The sequence below is a fragment of the Lepidochelys olivacea genome (assembly GCF_965140295.1).
Source record: "Lepidochelys olivacea isolate rLepOli2 genome assembly, chromosome: 7".
Lineage (NCBI taxonomy): Eukaryota > Metazoa > Chordata > Testudines > Cheloniidae > Lepidochelys > Lepidochelys olivacea.
In genome coordinates, this window is record NC_140417.1 from 22,470,117 (window position 1) to 22,492,703 (window position 22,587).

General features: G+C 53.9%; 1 protein-coding gene across 3 annotated transcripts in view; it reads right to left on the reverse strand.

The window, feature by feature from the left end:
• The window catches only part of PLXNA1 (plexin A1), a 265,301-nt gene that overhangs the window by 50,419 nt on the left and 192,295 nt on the right, over positions 1-22,587 (reverse strand). For all 3 annotated transcript variants that reach the window (XM_084633341.1, XM_084633342.1, XM_084633343.1), the window contains exons 13-21: positions 12,863-13,014; positions 11,657-11,777; positions 10,817-10,953; positions 9,679-9,846; positions 8,149-8,242; positions 7,002-7,241; positions 5,924-6,067; positions 2,593-2,827; positions 424-566 (exon numbers count right to left, since the gene is read on the reverse strand). In XM_084633341.1, coding sequence (XP_084489467.1) covers positions 424-566; positions 2,593-2,827; positions 5,924-6,067; positions 7,002-7,241; positions 8,149-8,242; positions 9,679-9,846; positions 10,817-10,953; positions 11,657-11,777; positions 12,863-13,014 — 1,434 coding nt within the window. The remainder of the gene's footprint in view (positions 1-423; positions 567-2,592; positions 2,828-5,923; positions 6,068-7,001; positions 7,242-8,148; positions 8,243-9,678; positions 9,847-10,816; positions 10,954-11,656; positions 11,778-12,862; positions 13,015-22,587) is intronic.

Consider the following 22,587-nt stretch of genomic DNA (forward strand, 5'->3'; position numbering starts at 1 on the left):
CGTGCAATCTCCTCAGCCACTTCTGGCTGGAAAACCCAGATGTTACAAATTCAGACCCCAAGAGCTCAGGTGGAGGAAACTGCATGGACAGGTTGCCATGAAGGATGCTCCTCCATGGTCTGTAAAGAAAATGGACTTTTGCCAGAACAGAGTCTCTGCCCACTGCAGCATGCTGCAATCTCCTTGAATGGGTGGCCAGAGTCACTCCTGGGTCAGTAATCTCTCCCCATCCATTGCTGAGCCCAGACCTGTGAGATCCCATCATTCATTGAAACTTCCAAGACATCCTCACTAAAAATGAATGAAGAAGCTGCAGTGGTGAACCCTGCAGCAGATGGGCATGAAGCACAGCTCCCAGAGGCAGGTGTCCCCAGTGTGAAGCATCAGAGAGACAGACAGACACACATACACACATTACCACACCTCCATCTCCTTCAGCACAGGATGGTCTTCTATCCCGGGGAAGAGGACCCTCATGGCATAGGTGCGATAGTCCAGGAAGGGGATGCCAGCCCCATCTAAGTCGTTCGTCAGCTCGTGGATGTCTGTCTGCAGTTCGGCAAAAGCTGGGATGGAAAGAGCAGAGTTGTGTTAGGGGACCATGGGCCTGCAGGAGGTCAACAGGAGAGGTCAGGCTGGGCCCTAGAGCCACCACACTGGCATCAGCAAAATACAAGAACCCCACAAATCTAGAGCAGTGGGGGCTGCCCTCTGTCCCTAGCACTGGTCTCAGACATCAGTTAGCTCAGTCTCACAATGCCCTGTCAGGAGGGGCAGTACCATTGTCCCCATTTTACACATGGCAAAGCGGAAGCATGGAGAGTGGACGTGATGTCCCCGGGGTCACACATCAAATCAGTAGCAGAGTGGGGAATAGAACCCAGGAGTCCTGAAGCCTCAGCCTCTCGGCTCTAACCCTCCTTGCTACGTGCACATACGTAAGAAACTTGTAGGTGGCTGTGAACAACATGGCAGAGATGCTGGGCGAGAGAGAGGTTTAAACCACAAGAATGTTCTCGTTTCACTCTGACCTAAATAATGTTAGAGAGAAAAGCCCAACACAGACCCAGCACCCTGGGGTGAGAACAGGCACAGCCTGAACTCGTGCTAGATAGAGGGGGGAAATGGTGTCCTGAGCCTTTAATGGTACCCATGGGGGGAATCTCTACCACTGTATAAGGGAAAGAGAAAACACACAGAGAAATCAAATTAACAGCACTTTAAAGGGAGCTGGAAGCTAGCAGAGGGTTGCAGGCTTGTCAGCCTGATGAGAAAAAACAAACGTCAGCTTGAAAGGATCACTATCTTATCTGTAACTAGAGGGACTAGAAAAGAGAAAAGGCAGGGAAGAGATTGCGCCTTTTAATTAAAAGCAGATCCTTTTATCTGCCAGCTGTGGAAGAGGAGACGAGATCCCCTCCTCCCTCCCCTCTCTCTGTCACTATTGCCATCTACATGGATTTTTAGGGATTTTTTCTTTTTTACTATCTCGTTTTAGGTGCCCACTTCTCCCCCAGCCTCTGGGCTGGCTGCAGTTGGCAGGGTCACGGCCCCAGGCACTGGCTTGCAGCGATAATGGGCAATTAGGTTTTATCGGCAGGATCATAAGAGGCATTCCGGTCCAATTTTGCAGCATCCCTCTGTCACATAATGAGAGACTCACGGCCCTTTCCAGGCAGGTTTCTCTAGCCTCTTTTGTCCTCTTTTAGACTTTAAAAACATAAAATCCTTAACCGAAAAAATAAATCCTACTAAAACTAAGTTAAGTCCCCCCCCCCAAGTCACTTCGCCTGCTCGGATCTCCGGTCCCAAGGGTGGCTTAGAGCAGGGCAAGGTCCCTGTAGATCAGGAGCACAAGGCCAGTACTGGGATGAGAGGGCAGATTTATCAGCCTGTTCTGGGTGTGGTGAGTTAGCATGTGCCGTAGGCGAGCATGAAGCTTTGCAAGCAGACATGGTGCTTGCAGAGCTAGATACTAGGGGATATGAAAGAGAAGGGAGCAAATAGGAAATACTTGTTCAGCAAAGACCCTTGTGCCATAAAACCAGGATGGTGCATCGCAAGGTACTGTGCTGTCACTGTGGTGAGACCATGCAGCAGCCCTGTGTCATATACAGGGGGAATCCTTGTCCCACACTGGGATCAATTTTATCCCACAATGGGACCAGACAAGGTGCAGACACATCAAGAGCCAGAACAAGCCGTGGCAGGATAGGGACCTGCTGCCTGCAAATGCACACGCAGCAACCTATGGGAATGCAGATGCAGCCAGGGAAAGGACCCAACAATGCTGCAGAGGATGGGGGCTTTCAAGGGAGTCTCTGTAGAAATGAGCCTGCCTGCCTGCACGCACATGGACACCAATACCCTGAACATCTGACCTGGGGGGTTTTGGCTGAGGGATCATGGATGTCCATGATACTGCTACCTCCTTCACCAAACGGTAGGGTGTGAACAGAGAGTCTTGGAGCAAACACAAGAGGGGAAACCAATGACCCAGAGGCAGCAGAGCTGGCAAGACAGGTGAAGGGGTTGACGGATGGGGACAGGCTGAAGCTGGGAAGCCTTGGGGAGAGAAGCAGAGAGACTCACCCTCCTTGCACTCCAAGGCCACGCGGGACTCCAGGTTGTCCATCTGCAGCTGCAGGCGTTTCAGGGTGCGGTCAGCGTCCCGGGACTTGCGCTTGTAGGCGATGAGGACAATGATGATGATGAGCAGAAGGAGGCCGCCCCCACCGCCGATCCCGATGATGGCAGGCAGTGTCAGGAGGCTGTCCGAGTAGATCTGCAGCGTCCCCGGGGAGAACTCAAACCCTCCAGCCTTGATCTGAGCCACACGGGAGGGAAAGAGCTTCACATTAGGGCCAAGGGGTGGGCAGTGGCTCACCTCCCTGCTGAGAGGGCTCTGTGAACCCTTCTTCCACCCACCTGCCACCCTACAGGCTGGGGGTGAAATACAAAGAGAGAACTGCAGGGTCCCCGGCCGACTCTCATATGCCCCATAATGCATCTGGGGACAGGAGGGTTTTGCAGCTGGGTGAGTCAGGGAGACTTCCCATTGGCATGGGGAAGAGATCAAAAGCAGGTTTAGCTCAGGGGGTGCAGGTCAAGGTGCCTCTCCTAACTGAGGCAGGTTATCATCAGAAGGGTTTTGCCAGCTGGCAAGGGGCAGGGAGGGCCTGTCACCCTCACTGGAGCTCATCAGTCCCCCATGACATCCCCATGAGCCAACTAGGGAAATGTGGTCTAGGTGAAATGACTATCAGGGGGTGCACAATGGAGGTTGAAAAGCCATACTCAAGAGTAGTTATCAGTGGTTCACTGTCACTGGGCGGGGTATCTAGTGGAGTGTGACAGGAGTCTGTTCTGGGTCCGGGACCGTTCCATATTTTCATTAGTGACTTGGATAATGAAGGAGAGAGTACGCGTATAAAATCCGCAGCTGACACCAAGCTGGGAGGGGTGAAAAAGGCTAATCTCATTCTGGGTGAATTAACTGGAGTGTTTATGTAAGACGGGGAAGGTGATTGTCCCACTCTACTTAGCCCTGGGGAGGCCTCAGCTGGAGTCCTTCCAGGCACCACACTTTAAGAAAGGTGTGGATAAATTGGAGAGTCCAGGGGAGAGCAAAAAAAAATGATCAAAGGTTTAGAAAACCTGACCTGTGAGGAAAGGTTAAAAAAGCTGGGCAGGCTGAGGGGGGACCTGATAGCCACCTCCGCACCCGTCAAAGGCTGTTATACAGAGGACTGTGATCAATTGTTCTCTGTGTCCACTGAGGGTAAGACAAGAAGTAAGAGGCTTAATCTGCAGCCAGGGAGATTTATGTTAGATATTGGGGGAAAACGTCTAACTCTAAGGGTAGTTAAACTCTGGAACAGGCTTCCAAGGAGCCTATCCCTGTCACTGGAGATTTTTCAGAATAGGTTGGCCAAACACCTGTTGGGATGGGCTAGGTTTACTTAGTCCTGCCTCAGTGCAGTAGGCCGGACTAGATGACCTCTTGAGGTTCATTCCAGGCCTACATTTCTATGATTCCCTCCTTAAACGGGGCGTGGGGGTGGCGAACCTCCCTTCCTCTTCCTTACAGGGGAGGAGGTGCATGCTGGAATGGGGTTCTCAGAAAGCAGGGACCCCCAGACCGCAGGATCTCTGTGTCCACACAAGTGGCAAGTGTCCAAGGTGTGTAATAGGAAGGTCAGATCATTATCATGCCAGCCTGGGCTGAGCCCAGTGAGGAAAGCGAACCCTCACTTCCGAGGGGCATTGACACCAGAAGGTAGCGACCCTGTGGTCTGGAGGAAGCCATGGGCCAGGCCGCAGAGCAGGTGCAGGGGGCTACAGTGCGAGGGGCTTGTCCGAGCGCACGTAGAGCTTTAATGGGATGCAGAAGACATGCTGGTGTGTTGTCAGCGCCTGTGAGGAGCAGGCAGCGAGTTTGATGTCTCATTCAGACAACATTACAGTAACAGATGGGATGTAAAGTGAGTTCCCTGATGGATGAGAAGCCTGGGGGGACCGTTCTGGGTCCCTTTCAAATACACAAGGCTGCACGGAGACCCTGAGTGCCGCTGCTGCTGAGCTACAACCTGACAAAGAATCTTACTTAAAGCTAACCCAGGGGCTGGGGGAAGTGAGGGGGGTGGAAACCCTTTGACCATATGGCTCAGACGAGTCTCCCGCGGCCAGTCGGGAAGGAACCTAGCCGGCAGGTCCAGCCAGGCCCACCCAGATTGTGGGTTACAATGGAGCGCGCTCATGGCAGGGCTGGATGGAGCACTCAGCCACTCTGAACAGACTACTGGGGGTAGGGGACTGAGCAATAGGGAGGCAGGCAGCCAGGGGCTCCTCCCAGCAGATCTAAGCCCCTGCATGTGCACATAATCCGGTGTTGATGAGCTCTTACCCGACAGGGACCAGTGGCCAGCTGGCGCCAGGCAGGGGGCGAAAGGGGAAGGGCTCCTGCATGCTCTCCAATGTACGCCAGAAGGGGATTAACCCCCTCGGTCTCCAGCCACTGCCCCCTTGATCAATAAAAGGGGATCTTAATGTCCCAGGCTGAACATGAGCTACTGCTGGGCACACCATGGTGTGTGGTCAGACTGCGCTGCCCCCAAAGCGACCATCGGTGAGCACCGTGCCAGACCAGACGCTTTGGGAGGCCCCCAGGAAACAAGGATCTTTACAGAGCCCAGTGCTCTAGCCCGCAGAGGAACAGCACACCAGCAATGCACTCAGCTTAACAGGCTACTCTGTCCCTCATTGCAGCATGGGCTGAGCCAGAGGGGAATGACCCTGGGGACAGGGCTGGAATTCAGCAGGGCCCCATGCAGGAGGGGATTGAGGGCTGGGGTATGGCAGGGTGCTATGAGGGAGGGGGTTGGGGTACGGCAAGGTCACATGCAGGAAAGAGTTGGGGCTGAGGTACAGCAGGGTGCCATGCAAGAGGGGTTTGGGGTACAGCAGAGCCCCATGCAGGAGGAGGTAGGGGATCAGCATGTCAGCCCATGTCCCACCCTACACACACACACACACAACACATACACACTTGCTGTCAATGGCAGAGCTGTGCTTCTTGGTAACTTGGGGTACTTTTACGATTGGACACCACAAGGCAGGTTCCCGATGCTGTGTGCACGCTGCTGCCTGGGGGACTCCCCTGGGGTGTTGCTACAGACCGTGCTCCCAGCAGGGGTGGGGAAATGCAGCTATCATTGCCTCAGAACTCAGGTGGGACCCGACAAGGATTGATAAACGATATCCCATCTCTGATGTGGAGCTGGAGGCTGTTTGTCTCGGGCCCCACCACACAAGGCTTGTTCAGCGGGAAGAACAAGTGCCCAGTGCATGGCATGGTGCAGTCCTGGCAACACCTGCAAGGATGCCAGGGCCCAAAGAGGCCGGTCTCGGTGGTTAGCATTACCGTGACTTTGTGCTGTCCCGTGAGGTTCGGCGACTCGCACAAGAGCTGGGTCTCGGAGACTGTCAGGGCGCAGGGAGTGTCACCAATCAGCACCGTGTAGTTCAGCCGGGAGTTACCAGCAGCCGGCGGGAGCAGGTTCCGGCCCTTTAAGGGAACAAGGAGTGAGATCATTAGCTCTCCCGCAGATGGATTCTCCCATCACCAAGCAAATTCTCTCCCTCAGCCTTCTAACCCCAGGGAGAGCAGGAGGCTGCAGGGATCCTTCTGCTCCCCCTTAGTCCTTGATAAAGGTCCAACAAGAAGTGAAGGAGGAGTGGGAATCTGAGCCAGGGAAATACAAAGAAGATGCACCCAGAATGGGCCAAACTCCTGGGGCACGCTCCCTGATTGCAGTGCAGTTACCTCAGGGATGACTTTGTCCCTGAGCTCTGAGAGGAGGGACGCCCCTCCCACCCATGGAGACACACGGTTAACCAGGGAGTGCCCTCGTCTCAAACACTCCACGGCCCTTCTGCAAGGCTCTAAGGTGCCACATACCCACTCGCCCCATGGGGATATTTAAACTGGGGCTTCGTAATCTGGGGAACACCACCCCCTGGTGCCAAGGGGTCCCAACCACCCTGCCCTTCCCATACTGCTGAGGGGAGGGAAGCAGTTTGGAAAAGGTTGAGACCCCCCTGATTTCCATCTCCGTGGAATACACTCCTTTGCCTACCTCCGGCACGCACAACCCCACTTCATCGGCCTTTACCAAGAGCCAGAAAGTCCCACCTGTCCTGCAGGCAGAGGGTCTGTAAGGACACAATGGGGTTCGATGGCTCTCCCATTGCAGGGCAGGGAATACCCCCCTTCCCCCACTTACCTGGCCGGCACCATCCATTTAACCCCCAAGAGACCAGCTGCTGGGCCAGCAGCTCTGAACTGAACTGGTCCATCCCATCCCTGTTTGAGTTCTCTGACCTGCTGTACAGGTGCAGTGGGGAAATGCAGCTGGCCCAGGGCGGAAAAGGAAGCCAGAGATCTGGGGCTGCAATAGGGCAGCACAGGCAATGGTGGAGAAGAGCTGTGGGGGGCTTACCTTGAGGATAAGGGGAGAGCTGGGCTTGAGCTCCAGCATGCCAGAGGGGCTGAGGGGCTCGAAGACGGGGTCTGGATAATAGACGAAGTTGGTGGTATTAACAATCAGCAGCGCCTGGACATTATCCATGACAAAGCCAATCTCATCTGGGCGGTCACCGATCTCAGGGGGGCTCCGGGACGGGTTGTCGATGGATGGAGCGTAGCACAGTATGGTGGTGTCGTTGTAGACGGTGCAGTTCTACAGAGGAGACAAGGCACCAAGGCTGATCAGACCAGTCTCCCATCATCTCAGGCTGTGATACGGTCTGGTCTCACAAGCTAAGTTGGCTCAAGAGTAGTCAGTCCCAGGAGGGGAGACCCTCTGCAAGAAGTAGTTGTGCTGAATCTGTAAGGGGGCACTCTTCCCTCCAAATCGCTCCCGAACCTAAGAGGTGCTGTGCTGTTGGAAGCCCTTATAACGGAGATGCAAAACCAAAGTACTGAGCACTTGTGGCCAGTCAAAATCCAGAGGCGTTTTGCACAACAGCTGGTGCTGGGCCACACCCTATCCATAATCCCATCTTCTCACTGCTCCCAAGGGAAAAGGGATATAAAGTGGAGCCCCTATATCTTCCCTCACCACTTGGGCACTGCCTGTCAGTTCCCCCCAAACTGCCAGCGGGATACCGGATTCTTCTCCACTCCCTGTCCTAGACTGTAGTGTAGTGTTGCTATGCAAACACCTCATGTTCCATCCCAGAAGTGGCTGCATTTCAGTGCGGGGTGAGGAGACCCCTGTATGCATGGGGCCTGATTTTCAGAGAGTGGATGTAAGGAGAGACTGCCAGGGACTAGAGCTTTGCTGTCCCTGAGTCAGTACTATTTCTTCTTCCAAAGCACTTTCACGAAACAGCATCCAGTTCCCCACTCCTCTCCTTCTCCCCCACCAGTGACAGACCTGTTTTGGGCCCTCCCCAGGTGAGACCCAACTGGCTTGGTGTCTCTCTTCTAATGACTGAGACCATCAAGGTCACAGAGGTACACAGGGGAGGTGGCAGGACATGCTTTTCACTGGTGTCCTGCATGGAAGCAATGAGATAGGACTCCTTGCCCTCCCTTCCCCAACCAGGCATGGGGCCTCCCCAGACAGCCAGAGATCTACTTACGTTCTCCCTCTCAGCGCTGCTGTACTTGGCACGGATCCTGGGCTCTTTGATGGTGGCCAGGTTGGTGCCTGTCACAGTCAGCAACGTCCCACCGCTAGGAGGCGCAGAGAGGAAGGAGTTAGGAGAGGCTACTCTGGCACAGGGCACCCAGGCATTGGTGAAGGTGGGCACACGCCATCGCTGCTTATCTTGGAACCTGTCCCATCCTGTATGTAACATGAAGCCCTAGAGACTCGCTTGTAAAACTGGAATATGGGGTTGTCCCTCCCAATTCCAGTCTGGACACATCCAAACAACCCACCAGCACGGGCCAATGGTGCCACGCTGGCTTCTGTCCATGCAGCAGGACCAGCTGACTTCCACCTTCAGCCGCCTCGGCAGATCGGCCAGAGGCTTCCATTTGAAACAACATCGCCCCTGTGGACCACTCCCATAGCACTTACCAATTGCCACCTCCGGGCAAGCGGAGCACCGAGAGCACAGCACAGAGCCTGGCTGCTTTGGGCAAGTTTTCTGCTGTGCCTATCGGCTTCATGCTGCTGGAAGGTCCTGGGTTTGCAGTCCTGGCGACTGCAGATCTCTGCAAGCTCACAAACCAGCTACAGCAGGCTGCCATAGGGCAAGCTTCCCTCCACCACAGACCTCTGGGATGTGTGGGAAGTTCAGTCTCCAAGCCTTGGCCTCTCTGCTGAGGCTGCCACCATGGAGCCGATTGGGGGTGGGTTCTGGAACATGTACACCTGCCTACCAAGGAGCGAGACCCTCCCACCCCGTCTCAACACAGGTCCCCGAAGCGGCAGCAGCTGAGAACGTCCAGGGTACATTCCGACTGGCAACCTCCCTTAGCCATCCAGTGAGACCCAGAGGAGTGTGGGAGTCAGAAATGGAAAAGCCCCAGGAGAGTCCACCCAAGTATGCTCTGGGGGCCAGACAGAGCGTTCTCTGGGTCTTTGCTTGAAATGCCCCAGAGCAGCAGGGCTTCCACCCAGGCCTTTTGGGGAGCCTATTTCACAGCCAGGCTCCAGGAGGGCCGATGGCATGTGCAGTTTAATCAAGTCCTTACCTTCTGCTCCAGCCAATTCAAGCTTTTTAACAGCACATGTAAACCCTTCAGAAATACTTTCATGTTATTCCCTGCAGCCAAATGCCAGGCTGAAAGCCCTTTCCTCTTCCGCTCCCTGCCAGTCTAAGCGCTGCAATCCCAGGAGTGCGCTGAGACCAGGTACCACACCGGGCACCCCTGGCTACTCCTGCTTTCCTCCCAGTGCTCTGGAGCGTGTCCAGTATCCAGCCCTCCAATGGCCTACTGCGGCAGCGCCCAGAGGCCCTGGTCAGGATGGGAGCCCAGGTCTATGAGGCGCTGTACAGACATATCAGAGGCACAATCCCTGCTCAGAAGAGCTGTGCTAGGGCCCCACCTCTCTTGTATACTCAGCATATGCTCACACCTGCTAGGGCTCATGGGTAACTCCTCCTTCCCCCTCAGTCCACCCTGGTGAGCATGAGGCTCCCTGACCCCTGCAGATTTACCTGTTGATGCTCCACTCTGGGTCTATCTTCTGGATGGTGGGGTCCTCTGTGTAATTGTACTTCACATCGGGGTTGCTCAGCTCAGCCCGGTTGATATTGATGAGGATGGGTGACCCACCAGGGCTCTGGCCTGGTGGCGTCCGGCACCGGATCTCCCGGGCGTTCCTCCTGGGGACAAGGCAGAAGAGCCATCAGATACTGAGGAGGCTCTGAGCATCTCTGGCTATGGGGAGGGGCAGGACAGCATCTCCCCCCGGGCTGCACCTTGAGCGTCAGACTCTATTTCATGGTTACCAGCCCTCGCGGGCACCCTCCACCTCCTCCTACCGCAGAGGTGGGTACAGCAGTCAGTGATAGAGGCGGGACACAGAAAGCCACCAGCCCAGTTGTGCAGGTGCCACAACAGTGTTGGAGAGCACCCCCTTGTCAGTTCAAAACACAACTTCACCATAAGCCACGGGACATCTGGGCTGGGGAGTTTCTGGCAATCAGAGAGGGAGCTCTGTGGGGTGTCCAGGACAGCCTCATCAATGCAAGCCCTCCTCAGTTCCAGCCACAGCCTCCAGCTGGGGTGCACTCTGGAACCTGCCGACACATCTTCTGGTCCCACCAGCCTTGGGCAAGCCCAGTGGAAACAGCTCCCAAGGCACTGCCCTCTGTCTCTACCCATCTCCCTGCCTTCCCCCGGGGAAGTGCTGGTGAAATTGTCAGTTAACAGAGAGAAAAATAAAACAAAAGGCAGCAGGAGAAGCCAGCACAGCTCCCGACCGTTCCCCAACGCACGACTGCTGCAAACAGCAGCGATTAGGGTTGATAACCAGTAATTACCACAGGAAAATATTTAAAGAGCCGCTCCATTATCATCCCTAATCTAAAAATTATCCACTTCATGCCTCAGGGCTTTGTGATTTTAGAGACAAAATCCTCATTCTTTGGTCTCTTTCAGGATCCTTGGAAATACAAAAGCCAGGATTTCAAGGGAGAAATTCTACAGGAACCTGGCAAAGGCACCTCACTCCAGAACTTCGTTACACCCCAGACATGGCTGTGGGTCCACTCCCCATCCTCTCCGCACAGCCCAGGGATCATACCTGATTCTTCAGCCCGCCCCAGCGATCCCCTGTCCATGGAACCCTACCAAGAAAAGACACACTGTCGTCCCCCGATGGTCACTGTGACATCACTGCCCGCATTGAGGTGGTTGCCCTCAATGCTAATCCAGGTGCCCCCAGAGAGGGGACCCCGAGCCGGAGTCACACGGTAGAAAGTGGGCGTCTGTCAAGAGAAAGCAACAAATCCAGCAATTCAAGCGTGAGCAGCAAATGACAACGTGCAAAGCCAGAAGCTGCACGAATGGATGAGGGCGAAGGGGGCAGCTGCTATCAGAGCAAGATGTGTAGGAGGTGGGAAGTAGCTGTCGGACAGCAACAACGCACTGAAGTTTAGGGCAGGTGTCTAGAGGGATCCCATACCCCGCTGAAACTGCAGAGGTTTTAGAGAGGCAGAGCAGGTAGCCGAGTTTTGACCAGGACACCCAACTCTTGCCAAGAACACCCTGGGATCTAGAGTGACCAGCAGAAAGGAACCTGTTTTTTCTTTCCAGCTGAAAAACGGTGCTTCCAAGCAGCAAAGTGTCAACTCAGAGCAAGACGCATTGTGTCTGGAATTACCGGCTCTGCTTCCCGGAGTGTCTGGGTCTTCCTAGGTCTCCCACCCAAGTCCAGAACCAGCCCATCCCTACTTAGCTTGGGAGAACTGACAAGGTTGTAAACCAAGGTGGGCTCACTGCAGGCTTCAAACTGGGAAGATGATTACATAATTCCCACATGTCCACCCCTCCTCCCCACTCCCCAGAGATTTACTTCTATGGGCTCTGGTGCCCCTGGGAGGGAGGGGCATTGGTAACTACAGGGCAAGGGGAGGCAGACATGCTGGCAGCCAGAAGGAGAGAGTGGTGGATAATACTGTATAACCTTACCACAAACGTGAAGCTTTTGGGGGATGTGGCCCTGTAGCTGGGGGAGCAGTCCCTGATGCACACCTCCACACGGGCATCATGCGCTCGGCCTGGGCTGGCGTCTCCGATCTCACACACAATTCTAGGGAAAGCAGGAAAGGAGGTCTTAGCGCATTTCCCATGGTGGGGCTGCTCCGCAGAGCTACACATGGATGCCCTGGAGCAGAGGGGTTGGGGAGCCGAGGGCTGGCTGGGCTGGGTGTGCATGTCTCCTGGAAGAGCAGCTGCCATGGTAGCTAGACTAGACTAGACTAGTCTAGTCTAGCTTGACTAGAGGGTCATGACTAATTTTGCACAGCTCTTTCCTTGCCACTTGGCCCTGTATTCTGATAGGCTGTTATGATTCACACGATTCAGTCCATGGAGAAGCAGGAAGTTACGGCTCCCAGCAGTATGTGCTTGGAGGGGAAGGGAAGGGACAGTCCAGCACTGATCAGCTGTCAATGGAGTAGACCTCCTGGCTGCCAAGGAGCTCCATGTGAGCACAAGGACATGTGGAGATCTTCCCCAGAGAGCCCATGTCCCCTCGTCGCCTCTGTCCACAGCAAGCAGAGCCGTCCGCTGGCTCTCTCCGACTGTTCAGGTTAGCCCTTCACTGCCACCCAGCCCAGGGACAGGCCTGGGGGCTCATGGGACCAGAAGAGCTGTTCTCACCAAGAGACTGTGTCAGGGTTTAGATGCCCCAGGACACAGGCAGGCCCGTTTCCCTGATGACTTGCTGTGGTGGTGAACCAGTTATCAGGGAGAGCTAATGCTCAACCTCGCTGCTTAACTGCCCTTTCCAGCCCTGCTCCCAGCCAACTGCGAGGCTGGACGTGCTCAGACAGCAGCGGGTGTCAGAGTGGGGTCGACAGCTCTCCGCTGATCGAGATCACAGCTCTAGGTGAGGAAGGCAGCAGGGGACACTAGGGCCAGTCTAGAACTGGCCAGCGTGGCCTGCAGGCTGGGTGGGTTTGCAGCTGCCATCTCTCTGCACTGGCTGTGCATGGGCTTTGCCCCTCTCTGCTCCAGCTCAGTGCCCCAGTGTTAACACCAGCTCACAGCAGCGAGGGTGAGCGCTCCCACTCAGAACACGTGAACCCCTCCAACCTGGAGTGGGGATGTGGGGCGCCATCTCTGGCTACCAGACCAGGGTATCTGACCGCCCCCTGCCAGTTGGGCACTTACTGCTCAGCGCTGATGTACTCGCTCTCGATGGGAATGCACATCACTTTGCCGACCCGCACTCCCAAGCGCACATCCTCAAACTTCAGGCCTAGGTTCTCTCCGGTGATGGTCAGACGGGTCCCTCCCTGCCTGGGGCCCGTCTCAGGTGACAGCTGAGAGAGAGCAAAGCAAAGCTTGACTTGGAGGCAGCAAGAGGACAGGGAGAGAGCACTCTGGCCAAGGGTACACGGGCAAACACTTTGGGCTATGATAAGGGCCCAGGGATTCTTACTGCCCACACAGAGCAGAACAGGCCTGGGCTCCCCCGAAAGCCCCACAGACGGTAAGCTGCCTGGCACTTCGGTTATCTGCCTCAGGTGGCGGAGCAGTGGAGTCCACCCTGCTGGGATCTGAATGTGTGGCTCCAAGGAATCTGGGTCTTTCAAGGCACTGAGCCACCCCCTCTAACTCACAGGAACTCTGCACACGCCCACAAGTGCCTGCTGATGCATAAGCACAGGCCCAGCCACAGGGACAGCCATGGAAGAGGCAGGCCTGCCTGGCCTTCAGGCAGATCACGAACTCTCTGGAATCAGGACCACACCCGGCCAGAGGACCAGCTCCACTATACTCCTGCTGCCCTGGCAAGATCAACAGAAGCCCTGCAGGGAGGCTGCTGCCCCAAAGGCGATGGACGCTAACCCCTTCCCCACTGCCACCCCTCTCAACAAACAAAGCCTGAGCTGGTGCCAGCTGGGGAGAGAAGGGAGGTCCCAACTTTGAGACGCGCCTCATTTAGCAGGATGATTCCCAATAAAGCAGACAGGTGTGGCCTGACAAAAGCCGGCACGATGACGGATGAGCAAAGAGGCGCAGGCCCGCCACTGCTGCTAACAAGGTAATTATGAGCAATTTTACACCAGATTTCACTGGCCCCAGCGCTCAGCACACACCTGCAGGCACTAAACAGAATTAATGGGAGAGCACTGTGCTCCCATGCCAGGGGCTGGGTCATTGGCAACACGGAGCCTGGGGAACGGGGGGGCAGGAGGAGGCTGCCCCGGCAATGCCCATGGGCAGTGGATGATTAGAATGATGCCAGTGGGGAGCAAGCTGGCGCGTTCATACAGGGACAGCACCTTGACCCAAGAGCACGCATTTGACCTTCCCACACCACAGCGGGGAGCGCTGGGAGAGATCGTGGCGCTGTCCTTGACAGCCCCAGGTTGCTATGGAGAAGGCCTCAGTGCCGGAGCCAGCGCCTTCCTTTCAGTGAATTTCCTGATCGAAGTCATGGCTGGCCCTTTCCTCCCGCCTCGCCCCAAAGCCCATACCAGCTCTCTATGGGACTGCTGCAAAGCCAAGCTGGCCTAGGCTATCTGCATTCATGGCAAACCTGGCCTGCTGTAACCTTGGGTCTTGGATGCTTTATCAGCTGGGGATATCCCTCTCCCAGCGGTGGGCATCCATTTGCTAGACACAACTTCTCCCCAGCCAGGGACCAGAGCAGAGAGGAGCACAGGGAAGGAAGAGAACCAAGCAGTAGCCAGCCCTGCCTCAATGCATCCCAGCCGCGAGGAACTGTACCAATCTAGGAGCAACTTCAGTACGGCAATCTAGTTCCTCGCCACAGCAATGGCCACTGTAGGGTTACTTATCATCACCTAGCATTTGCACAGTTGCATCTCATCTTCAAAGTGCTCTGTAAACATCTCCGTGTACAACTAATGATGCTGTTCAGAACAAGTCCTAACTAATCACCCCCCACCGGGGCACAGGCTTGCTTCAGGTCAGTGGTAGAGCTGGTGACAAAACCCAGGAGTCCTGGCTCCCATTCCTGCACTCTGACTCACAGGCCGCGCCGCACGTTAACTCACAGCAGGCTCAGGGCAATCACACACCATGAGCCGGAATTTATACAACAGTAAAACCAATCTGGGCTTTGGGGTTTTGTTGTTTGCCTAAATTCAATCCAGCCCTCTGCTAAAGTCCCGGATCAGGACTCATTAAGGTAGCTGCAGCAGGCGATCAGATTTGTTCTCCCCTAAATTGGGCTCTGCTGGGGTGGTTGGCGAGAAACGACTGTTCGGCATTTTTAAATTAGTGTTAAAAGCTGCCCCAGCATGTTAGATTCCTCCTCCTATGTGGTGAAACTGACAAGGACCGTGCAGGGGGGGAGCAACAACCCCGGGAAAGAGATGACACCGCTCGCACTGCTGCGCGGGTAGGTCACAGCTAAACAAGACACATGGGAGGGAGAGCTGCTCTCCCAAACTTCCCACCCCCAAGTTCCCACCCACCCCGGCTCCAGCCCTGACAAACAACATTGCTCTTCTGCTAATTGGTTTCACAGGGTCCTTTTACATAAACCAGCAACTGGCTCCTCTGAGCGCAAGATGAGTGCTTGCTCCTCGGACCTGCCAGCCAGAGCGGGTGCAGGGGCTGCCAGTGGCAGAGAACAGGGTGCAGGGCAGGCCTGCTGGCTGGTAAATCATTCCTAAGGGGACAGCCCAGCTCAGTTCCGTACTGGGTCCCCTCTTGTACTAAGCACTTATGTGCATGCCAGCTTGGAAGGCCCCTGCTCGTCAGGCTAGAGAAAGAGGATCTGTTTGCAGAGATGCTGGGAGCACAGAATCACTCACATCCAGTGTCAGGGTCACCATCTCTCATCTAGGAGACAGCTGCCCCTGGGGAGAGGCTGCCCGGGCTATGCTGGCTGCAGCAGTACAGCATCCCCTCACCTCTTCCCATCACAATGCTGTGTCAGCACAAAACAACAGTACGTGACCACATGGGGCCAGACATTGCGATGCAGCGTTGCTACACAATGACTGGGTCCCCCAATACCAGACACAGAGAGATGTCCCCTCTGGGATCCCTCTGCCCCATGCTCTCATCCCCGGACAGCTGCTTGCATCTTCCTCAGGCTGGATGTCCTCTCAGCGCAGGAGTCACTGAGTGCAGCATGGGGGCTCTCCTAACTGCGCTCCCAGTCCCCGAAAAGCTCGATTCTAGCTCTGCTTTATATTGTGGGGGAGGTCTGTGTTAAATAATTGCAGCATTTCTGTGCACAGGCACGCTCCACCGTCACTGTGCAGTACCCACAGCTTTGTATAACTGTAGGACCTACAATAAGCGCAGCGGCTGAACACAACCAAACAATCACCAGTGATCCCCCCCTCTAACCACAGGCCCGAACAAAGATGAGCATACGCTGCAAGGGCAGATGATGATTGCTGATTGATTTATTTATGCAGGACCTAAAACTAGAGTGGCAATTTCTTAATTTATTTTTAATGATTTAGGGACAGAGAGACTGATATCAGGACCAGACAGCGGCAGCTAATTGGACGCAGCTTGTAGCCAGCCCATGCCACGTCTGATGCATTCAGCGTGAAAGGCGGAAGCCCGAATTCCTCAGTCAGACACTCAGTCCCTGAGGAAACCCCCCAAAGTCAGGGCCCATGTTTAGAGAACAGCCAGCCTATGGGTGCAGTGAGCCCCCTCCTCAGCAGAGGGCTGGGCAACACGAAGGGGAATGTTAAGGGCCAGATTTCAACATGCTCAGCATGCCCAGTTGGAGCCAGTTTTTCCAAAGCCCCTTATTTAAGTACCAAACGGGAGCTGAGCTCTTTGGGATCTCTGGCCCCAGCTGCAGGTGCAGACTCCTTTTGAGAATCCTGGCTTCACCGGTTACCCCTCTGCCCCTGAGAGGAGTTCTAGTCTAGGGCGGGGTATTTTTAAAGCTTCCCAGAACAGCACCGGCACATGGGTTCTTCCTCTGGATTTGCACAGTGGAGTCATCTGCACAAAAGATGTTTGACAAGGGGATCCCTGTTAGCCACAGCTGAGTTTCCCATACAGAACATCCCCATCTCTTCCACCTACCCAGCTGAGCCAACACCCCAGCAGCCTGGCAGTGCGCAGCCCCACCTGTGACTAGCTTGGCCTGAGGGCGAGGAGGCCTTGTTACAAGCCCATCCCTTGGGAGCTCCAGCTCAGTCAGGAATCCAGGCTGTTCTAGAAGCTGTAGCAGCACATTCCACTCTTGCGAGAGGGAAGCAGAGAAAGCTACAATCCACTGGCCTGCACGATTGCTGCTCCCACCAGGCAGAACAGGCCGGGGAGAGCCCACTTCCGGCACACAGAGTCTTGGCCGATGGCAGAAGTGCAGGCAGTAGCAGCTGGGTTGGCTGCCATTCAACACAAACAGCCCTCGTGGCTTGAAAAGCACTTTCAGGTTTATGACCCTGCAGCGTTTCACCTTCCAGACACTTGGCAAATTTATTCCTTGACCTCTCTGAACTCACAGGGCCGTCCCCCTTTGCAATTTTAGGCAAAATTAGGGCTCATGAAATGACAGGCTGACAGGGCAAGTGATGGGCAAGCTTTTTCCTAACATAGCTCTGCCAAGGCACCTCACTTCTCACCTGCAGCGCTCCTAGTATTTCACTCCTGGCTCCCATTCCCTTCTCAGCGTGTCACTCTATCCTGACCTGCAGCACCCCGTTACCCCAGCAGACCCTGGGGCCCACCCACCACTCTGCCAATGCACCTCACTCTGACTCACAACAATCCCCGCTACCCCAGATCCCTGCCCCGCTCAGCACATCTCTGTCAACACCCCTTCATCCTGACCGGCTGCATCTACTGCTACTTAACCCGGAACCTCTCTGCAACAGGGGTTGCTAAGCGTGCCAGAAGCATGGGGTACTTTGCACTGTGCATGGATTGATGCCCACTGGTGAAGGAGACATCAAACTCACTTGGGTTTGCGACTTCCATGGAGATCTGAACTACATGGCACCCGGAGGTGTGAAGCAAAGACATCAAGCTCCAGTGTCCCCACTCCACACACACAGACCCCACAAGGAGACTGAGTGTCTAATGGTGTCGGCACCGGAAGCGGAGTCAGGAGAGCTAGTTCTATCCCAGCTCTGCCACTGATTCACTGTCTGACCCTGGGCAAGACACTGCCTCTCTCTGTGCCTCAGTTTCCCCATCTGTAATACAAGGAGAACGATACAGACCCAACTTAAGGGGGCTGACAGGCTGAATCCATTCATGCTTGCTAAGCACGCAGGGCTCCTGAGATGGACAGTGCCACAGGAGTCTGTGGGCATAGCCGTCATGCACCCGGCATTCTGGTGCTCTGGAGCCAATGGGGTGAGTGAGTGAGGCCCCCCCATTATTTTTTCACTAACACAGTGCATGTCACCCAGTAATGCCGTGCCTAAGCACACCCTGCCCCCTCCCATCTCACAGGCTCCCCCTGTCCCGTGTGCAGCTTACTCCCTCCGCTCATCTGGACTGAATTCAACAAGCAAACTTTCACTGACCCCAGCCACCACTCCTCTCCGCCTGGCCAGGGATACATCAGAAGCAGGGTCCCCCAACCCCATCGCATCCGGGATGCCCGGGGCTGCGTACCAGCCACACAGCCTGATGCTATGAACTCGGGGCACTGCTCGCAGAGTGGGGCTTGCAGAGGAGATGGGAGAAGGTTTGCACAGGTGCGTGACTGGTTTCATGCTGGGGGGCTGAGAGATGGGGCAACAATGAAGCCAATGGGAACTTGGCCACTCACTTAGCGGCAGCAGGATCGGGCCCATGTGAGGTCACGTGAGATCAGGACAGGCATCTCTTCATATGCAGAACTGGCTTCAGATAGCTCAAAATAAGGTGACAGCTGGTCTCCTGGATGGCAGACTTACCATGAGGAGAGCAGAACTGGGGTTATTTCAGCCCTAAAGTGACTCCCAGGCAAATAGTAATCTACATACCACAATTCCAGGAACTCGCTGTGTGTCTCACTCTGAAACCTAAAATCTCTGTTGAGTCAGTATGACGCGATGGATACAGCTACAAGAATGGTTGAGAGCTCTTTTTGTTTAGAATATCCCCAGGTTCAATCATCACTGGGATGCATGGTTTGCTACCATCCAGTTTTTAAGTTCTCAGCCACTTTGGGCTTTTTTACACACGTGACTATGAATTACGTCCATGTGACAGCAGGACTTTTAGCTACTAGTACATAATCAACACGTTGGCCCTTCCAGCACCTACTAATCCAAGGAGCTCACCACCATTTAAAGACAGTAACAAAGCTTCCTAACCCCCTTAGAAGCAGGTCACTATCAGTAGCTGCATTTTACACATGGGGAAACTGAGGCACACCATGGTCTCAGAACATTTTCAGAAGGGTCTGCTAATTCTGGGTGCCTCAGTTATTGGGGCCCCAACATGGGACAACTTGGGCTTAATTTGCAGGTGTTGTGTGCACCTGCTGCTCCGACTGACTTCAACCGGAGTGACAGGAACACACCACTTCCTGAAAATCAGGCTCTAGTTGTCTCGAGCTGGGCACGCTCGAAAATGAAGGCCAAATGGCTCGCCAGCAAAGCCAATATGACTCCCGGTCCTGTGACATCTGAGTTCTCATGCGTGGGCGTCTCAGCATCAGCCTGGCCTTGTGTGATTCTAGAAGCATCAGTTACCAGGTCACCTTAGAACAGAGCTGCCAGGCCTTTGAAGTGCCCGTCCCTAGAGGGCTATGCTGGGATCCTCCCTGGCTGCCACACCCCAGAAAAGGGGCTCGACTGGAGAGCTCTCAGCACATTAGCTTGAGCTGGCAGGAAGAGAACTCCTGCTGGAACGGATGAGGAGGTGCATTTCCAGGCCAGGATTTACAGGAAATGGCCCAACTTGATTATCATGCACATTGTGTAAAGAGTTGTCACTTTGGATGGGCTATCACCAGCAGGAGAGTGAATTTGTGTGGGGGGGTGGAGGGTGAGAAAACCTGGATTTGTGCTGGAAATGGCCCAACCTGATGATCACTTTAGATAAGCTATTACCAGCAGGACAGTGGGGTGGGAGGAGGTATTGTTTTATATTCTCTGTGTGTATATAAAGTCTGCTGCAGTTTCCATGGTATGCATCCGATGAAGTGAGCTGTAGCTCACGAAAGCTCATGCTCAAATAAATTGGTTAGTCTCTAAGGTGCCACAAGTACTCCTTTTCTTTTTGCGAATACAGACTAACACGGCTGTTACTCTGAAACAGTGTGTTTGTTTTAGCTGATGAGGCAGGTAGAGTGTGGGAGGTGACAGGGAGCAAGGCATGTTTCAACACCCAATGCCCAGAAATGCTCCTTCTTCTATCTCTCCACTCCCTGCCCCCCAGATCATTAAAAATGAGTAGATCACAGACTTCATAGTCTTTACATTGTTTTTCCTTCCTGCTCATCCTGCCCAGCCTGAGGCAGTGAAGCTAAGTGGGCCCGTTACCTTTTGTAGGCCAAACCCAGCCCTAATGCAAGCAGGTGCATCTCCCAATGACTTCAACAGGAAATGCGCCTGCTTCGGCACTTGATGAATTTGGTCCCCGCTGTCTAATCAGGATCACTCTGTTTTTAGCCAGTTCCACTGTCCAGATCTTAGGTTCTAGCCAAAGGCTGTAAGGTTGGACTATCCAATGCCTCAGATAGCAGACCCTGCTCTCCCCATCCCCCTAAGCAAGATTTCATTGATGTTTATTAATCATACAAATCTTTCTAGTCACATTACATTGTATAAAATTCTTTTTTTAAAAGCCCTGATGATTTGGGCAGAAACCACTTGACTAAATCCTCTGAGTCCCCTTCCGTCACCAGGAGAGAACAGCTGTGAGGAAGGGACTAAACTTGCCCATGGGATTGTGGGATTTCTCGGGGGGGGGGGTTGTCTCTCCCCTGGCAGGTCCTTGAAGAACAAAGGGGTTATTTACTGGAAGGGCCACTGGTTTCTACAAACATGACATCGCAGGAGGTCTCACTGGGGAGATTACTATCCGCTTCTATATGAGGAGAGACTAACAAGACTGGGACTTTTCAGCTTGGAAAAGAGACGACAAAGGGGGGATATGATTACGGTCTATAAAATTATGACTGGTGTGGAGAAAGTAAATAAGGAAGTACTATTAACTCTTTCTCATAACACAAGAACTAGGGGTCACCAAATGAAATTAATAGGCAGCAGGTTTAAAACAAACAAAAGGAAGTATTTCTTCACACAACACACAGTCAATCTGTGAAACTCCTTGCCAGAGGATGTTGTGAATGCCAAGTCTATACCATGGTTCAAAAAATAACTAGATAAGTTCATGGAGGATAGGTCCATCAATGGCTATTAGCCAGGATGGACAGGGATGATGTCCCTAGCCTCCGTTTGCCAGAAACTGGCAACGGGCGACAGGGGATGGATCGCCTGATGATTACCTGTTCTGTTCATTCCCTCTGTGGCACCTGGCATTGACCACTGTCGGAAGACAGGATACTGGGCTACATGGATCTTTGGTCTGACCCAGTATGGCCGTTCTTATGTTCTTATAACTGCTTTAATGCTAGCAGACATTTTGGAAAAGCCATTAAACCTCATGCTTCAGGGTTTAAGCCAATCTCTCATTGTTGGAGGCCAGGAAGTTTCTTGCACCTTCCTCTGAAGCATGGTGCTGGGCACTGCTGGAGACAGGACACTGGACCAGATGGCCCCCGGCTCAGAGCCAGCATGGCAGTTCCTATGTGATTTAAACTTTGGCAACAAAGGGTGATAGGAAAACACTCCTATACCTAGAACACGGGAGTCATATGGACCCTTTTGTGGGTCATGCAAGCAGTCTGGAACAGTGTGTCTAGTGGTTAGAACTGAGGATGGCCTTAGAAGCCCTTCTGCCAATTCCATAGCTGACTCACTGCAGGACCTTGTCACTTCCCTTTTCTGTGCCTCAGTTTCCTCCTCTGTAAATGAGGGATAACGGTCCTTACCCCCTTCCATAAAGTTCTTGCAGCTGCAGGCCCTGGGTGGAAGGTGATGGGCCAATCCAGCTCCCAGAGCAGAACGTCTCTTAGGCTCTGCAGCTCAGCCCATCTCTGCTATAGGATGGCTCAATGCTCTTAATCACTAGTATTTTTTATCATTAATTTGAAACAAAATCTCAATGGATGGGTGGCAAGCAGGCATTGTCGGGGCAGGGTTCCCACCCACTGCTGTGAATGGCAGGCATGTGCCTGCAATAGAATTACACTTCTCAGCAGGGCCAGTGCAATAGTCACCTCAGTGCCAATAACCAGCCCGAGCTGAGTGACTTTGGGGAACAGGAGAGACACAACTCTCATTTCCAGCCTTCATCTGATAGGACACTGAACCCAAATAGATTAGATACTGTGCTGAGACTCCGGTAATTAACACAGTCAAGGCCTGCCTGGCCCGGAATCCGTGGGTAAATAGAACACATCAAATAGAATTACCCACCAATCCCTCTTAATGCACTTGGAGCCTGGCCCAACAGACATGTTAACATTAATATACACAATCTTATTAACTGAAGGTCATAAAAGCTGTCACAGACCAGAGATGATGAACTACCATTGTCCGGGGGGCAGGGAAGAGAGGGGAAAGAACCCAGACCCACGGCTTGCCTGGGATTCCACACCAGGATCCAAGAAAACCTAGGAATACGTGAGGAAGGTTGGAGCCTCTGAGCGTGAAAGCACAGAGAGAGAGGCTATTAGTCTGCAAAACTGGGGAGAGGGAATAATAAACAAACAACCCATGATACCAAGGCCACATCTACACTACCGGGATCATAGTGGCATAGCTACGTGCCAGCAGCATGCTGGAACATAGTACCGCCTGCACCAACGGAAGGGGGTTTTCCGTCGCTGTAGGAACACCACCTCCCCAAGCAACAGTAGCTACATCAACAGG